At 40.2% G+C, this 5000-nt stretch overlaps 1 protein-coding gene across 18 annotated transcripts in view; it reads right to left on the bottom strand.

The window, feature by feature from the left end:
• The window catches only part of LOC127002214 (low-density lipoprotein receptor-related protein 1B-like), a 120436-nt gene that overhangs the window by 2039 nt on the left and 113397 nt on the right, over nt 1–5000 (bottom strand). For 11 of the 18 annotated variants that reach the window (XM_050868000.1, XM_050868003.1, XM_050867995.1 and 8 more), the window contains 2 exons: nt 3216–3326; nt 1271–1378 (listed from right to left, as the gene is read on the bottom strand). The exons of 4 other annotated variants lie outside the window; for them this stretch is intronic. In XM_050868000.1, coding sequence (XP_050723957.1) covers nt 1271–1378; nt 3216–3326 — 219 coding nt within the window. The remainder of the gene's footprint in view (nt 1–1270; nt 1379–3215; nt 3327–5000) is intronic. 3 more of the 18 variants (XM_050867993.1, XM_050868005.1, XM_050867990.1) reach the window with 2 other exon arrangements.

Genomic DNA, 5000 nt, shown 5'->3' with positions numbered 1-5000 from the left:
TCTCTCTCTCTCTCTCTCTCTCTCTCTCTCTCTCTCTCTCTCTCTCTCTCTCTCTCTCTCTCTCTCTCTCTCTCTCTGTTTTTTTTATTTTTTTTATCGTTCATTATATCTTTCGTTCTTTCTGTTTTTGTTTGCCTCTCTCTCTCTCTCATACAAAGCTATATAATATGTTACAATGAATGCGAAAAAATAAATACCATGAAAAATATAAATACCAAAAGACTATGGACGCCAATCCCTTTTAGATTATGCAATATTAGATTTTGCAAAACATTAACTAACTATCAATCGTTCGAGATGATGAATATGTAAGGAATGAAGGCCCTATACATACATACGTACATACATACATACATACATATACATACATACATACATACATACATACATACAAGTTCGGTCATACTTATTTTCATTTTCTTGAGTTAGTATTTTTTTCTTTTCTTTTGTAGTTGAAGTAAAAAAAAATGCCCACAATATCAGAATAAAAGGAAAAAAAATTCTGAAAAAGCGACTTCGAGGGAAAAAAAATGAAGAAAGAGAAGCGAAGAGGAAAAACAAATGAGATACTTGTCTACAAAAATAAAAAGAAACTACTTCGAGAAAATAAATAAAAGAAGCAGTAAAATGACATACGTGTCTAAAAAAAAATAATCTATAGAAAAGTAGAGATGCATTTAGTAATACCTCAAACAATATATACAACAACTAAGCTACTAGCCATCAAAATGCAATAGAAATAATAAAGACTAGTATTAATAATAACTAGTATTAATAATAACTAGGACTACAAAAAATTGGTATTAATAAAAATTAGAATAACATTAATAATTTCATGCAACTACAAATTATTAAACTACTAAAAATGCAACACGTACGTACAAACAAACTAACAAAGGAGAGAGAGAGAGAGAGAGAGAGAGAGAGAGAGAGAGAGAGAGAGAGAGAGAGAGAGAGAGAGAGAGAGAGAGAGAGAGAGAGAGAGAGAGAGAGAGAGAGAGAGAGAGAGAGAGAGAGAGAGAGAGAGAGAGAGAGAGAGAGAGACAAAAAGACGGAAAAATCACAGCAAGAGAAGAAACAAAACAAAAAAAAATAAAAATATGGACAAAAAAAGAAATTAAAGAAAGAAAAGAAAAAAAAAACACCGTCACCACAACTTGTACCCAAATTAACCACCATGACCACCATCACCACCACCCTTCTACAACAACAACAACAGCAGCAACAACAACAACAACAATAGATTCCAAAAACAGGGGGAGATACATACGGCAGCCAATTTCGTCGGATCCGTCATCACAGTCTTCGATTCCATTACAGTGTTCCTCCGGGGGGATACACATGAGACTAATGCATTGGAACTTGGGGTGCTCGCAGGCTGGGGGAGGGGTGAATGGGGGGGGGAGTAGTGGGGGGGGGGAAGGGGTGGTATTTGAGGGAGGATTGTATGGGAGGGATGGAGGGAGGGTAGGGAGGTGCGTGGTGGGGTTAGGAAGGGAAGGGAAGGGAAGGGAAGGAGAAGGAAGTGCAGTGAAGGGAAGTGAAGGGAAGGGAGGGGAAGGGAACAGAAGAGGAAGGGAGAAGGGGTTGAGGAGGAGAGGAAGAGGGAGATAGGAAGGGAAGGGAAGAGAGAAGAGAAGAGAGGATAAGGGAATGAAAGAGAAAAAAGGGAAGGGATGGAAAGAGAAGAGAGGAAGATAAGAGATGGAGAAGAGAAGAGGAGGGGAGGAAAAAAGAGGAAGAGGAAGGAAAAGGAGGGGGAGAGTGAAGGAAAGAGGAGGTATGGGGAAGATTGGAGGAGAAGGGGAGGAGGAGAGAGAAGTGGGGAGGAGGAGGAAGGGCGAGGGGGAAGGAAGGAGGGGACGAGAAGGGAATGGGAGGGAAGGGAAGGGAAGGGAAGGGAAGGGAAGGGAGGAGAAGAGAATGGGAGGGAAGAGAAGGGAAGTGAAGGGGAGGAAAAGGAGGGGAGGAGAAGGAAATGGGAGGGGAGGAGAAGGGAATGGGAGGGGAGGGAAGGGAAGAGAAGGGAGTGGGAGGGGATTGATAGGGAAGGGAAGGGAGGAAAAGGGAAGGGAAGGGGAGGGAAGGGAAGGGAAGGGAGGGAGAAAAAACCAAGATGCAACATTTAAGGCGTCAGATAATATAAGTGCTCGTCCATAACCTTACCAATATAACATACATAGACACATACACACATGCAGGGTCTACACATCTATATACAACATAACTACACATACATACGCACGCATACATACATGTGCACGTACGATGTCTACATATACGGACCCATGCTATTAAAGTGGAGTCTAGTGATGCCAAGTTAACTCCAATAAGGGAATCAAACTCTCTCTATACAGGGTTAAGAAAAATATATATGATGCATGTTTCAAAATGGGATCAAAAATAATATTACTAGAATAGGACTTGTGTTTCAGGCTATTAATATATGAATAAAGTGTTTTTTTCTATAGCTAAACTACCATGCATGTATTTGTAAAGGCATGCCCTGTGATATATAGATAGATAGATAGATAGATAGATAGAGATAGATAGATAGATATAGAGAGAGAAATGAAAGAAAAACACTCTGATCTTTTTTATAATATGTCTAATAGTTAAAAAAATATATAAACAACAACAATAATAATAATAATAATAATAATAATAATAATAATAATAATAATAATAATGTAATTTCTCCTTCCGTCACCGATAAATAAATAAATAAAATAATAATAATAATAATTCTGTGCCGTTGAAAAGAAGAAAAAGAAAGAAAACAACAACAACAACGAAGGCTAACTAGAGAGAGAGAGAGAGAGAGAGAGAGAGAGAGAGAGAGAGAGAGAGAGAGAGAGAGAGAGAGAGAGAGAGAGAGAGAGAGAACAAGACCGAGACAGAAAGATCGAGAGAGAGAGAGAGAAAACACTAACATCACATAACAGACAGAGAGAGAGAGAGAGAGAGAGAGAGAGAGAGAGAGAGAGAGAGAGAGAGAGAGAGAGAGAGAGAGAGAGAGAGAGAGAGAGAGAGAGAGAGAGAGAGAGAGAGAGAGAGAGAGAGAGAAGAATAAAAACACTATACCCACAAACACTAAAAACATCACAAACACAGACTGAAACAGAGACAGAGAAAGAGAAAGCCTAAGGTTCACATCGAGGCAGCCAGCGCTCTATGGTAAAGGCCGGTCCTCAGCCAGCTTCTAAGGTACTCACGACAAGACGCCTCATCCTCCGCGTTGACACAGTCCGCTATAAGATCGCAGCGTCGGAAATTCTCAATACAGTCGCCGTTATCACACTGGAACTGGTTACTCGAACAAACGACTGCAAGAACGAACACACACACACACACATTTGGCGGGGACGGAACGGAGACAAGGGTAGAGAAGACTAAAGACGAGGAGTTTGAGGGATAAAAGAGAGCAGAAAGCGAGGGAAAGGAGCTAAGGAGAGTATATTAGAAGGAAAAGGAGGAGAAGAGACTAACGAGAAGGAGTTTGAGGGAAAAAGAATGCAAAGCGAGGAAAAGGAGAAGAAAAAGGAGGAGAAGAGACTAACGAGGAGTTTGAGGGATAAAAGAGAGCAGAAAGCGAGGAAAAGGAGCTAAGGAGAGTATATTAGAAGGAAAAGGAGGAGAGGAGACTAACGAGGAGTTTGAGGGATAAAAGAGAGCAGAAAGCGAGGAAAAGGAGCTAAGGAGAGTATATTAGAAGGAAAAGGAGAAGAGACTAACGAGAAGGAGTTTGAGGGATAAAAGAGAGCAGAAAGCGAGGAAAAGGAGCTAAGGAGAGTATATTAGAAGGAAAAGGAGGAGAGGAGACTAACGAGAAGGAGTTTGAGGGATAAAAGAAAGCAGAAAGCGAGGAAAAGGAGCTAAGGAGAGTATATTAGAAGGAAAAGGAGAAGAGACTAACGAGAAGGAGTTTGAGGGATAAAAGAGAGCAGAAAGCGAGGTAAAGGAGCTAAGGAGAGTATATTAGAAGGAAAAGGAGAAGAGACTAACGAGAAGGAGTTTGAGGATAAAGAGAGCAGAAAGCGAGTAAAATGATCTAAGGAGAGTATATTAGAAGGAAAAGGAGAAGAGACTAACGAGAAGGAGTTTGAGGGATAAAAGAGAGCAGAAAGCGAGGAAAAGGAGCTAAGGAGAGTATATTAGAAGGAAAAGGAGGAGAGGAGACTAACGAGAAGGAGTTTGAGGGATAAAAGAGAGCAGAAAGCGAGGTAAAGGAGCTAAGGAGAGTATATTAGAAGGAAAAGGAGAAGACTAACGAGGAGTTTGAGGGATAAAAGAGAGCAGAAAGCGAGGAAAAGGAGCTAAGGAGAGTATATTAGAAGGAAAAGGAGGAGAGGAGACTAACGAGGAGTTTGAGGGATAAAAGAGAGCAGAAAGCGAGGAAAAGGAGCTAAGGAGAGTATATTAGAAGGAAAAGGAGGAGAGGAGACTAACGAGGAGTTTGAGGGATAAAAGAGAGCAGAAAGCGAGGAAAAGGAGCTAAGGAGAGTATATTAGAAGGAAAAGGAGGAGAAGAGACTAACGAGAAGGAGTTTGAGGGATAAAAGAGAGCAGAAAGCGAGGAAAAGGAGCTAAGGAGAGTATATTAGAAGAAAAAGGAGGAGAGGAGACTAACGAGGAGTTTGAGGGATAAAAGAAAGCAGAAAGCGAGGAAAAGGAGCTAAGGAGAGTATATTAGAAGGAAAAGGAGGAGAGAAGACTAACGAGAAGGAGTTTGAGGGATAAGAAACAACAGGAAGCGAAGAACAGGAGTAAAGGAGAGTATATATTAAAAGGAAAAAGGGAAGATAAGGGAAGGAGAAAAAGACTAACGGGAAGGAGTTTGAGGGATAAGAAACAACAGGAGGAGAAGAGAAGGAGTAAAGGGGAAAATATTAACAGGAAAAAGACGAAGATAAGGAAAAGAGAAGATTAATTAAAAGAAAAAAGTTTATTAATAATGAAGAGACAGGAAGAGAAAATAATCAATAAATGTAAATAAAAAA

This window comes from Eriocheir sinensis, chromosome 22, assembly GCF_024679095.1.
Source record: "Eriocheir sinensis breed Jianghai 21 chromosome 22, ASM2467909v1, whole genome shotgun sequence".
NCBI lineage: Eukaryota > Metazoa > Arthropoda > Malacostraca > Decapoda > Varunidae > Eriocheir > Eriocheir sinensis.
This window is presented reverse-complemented; position numbering and strand designations above follow the sequence as displayed.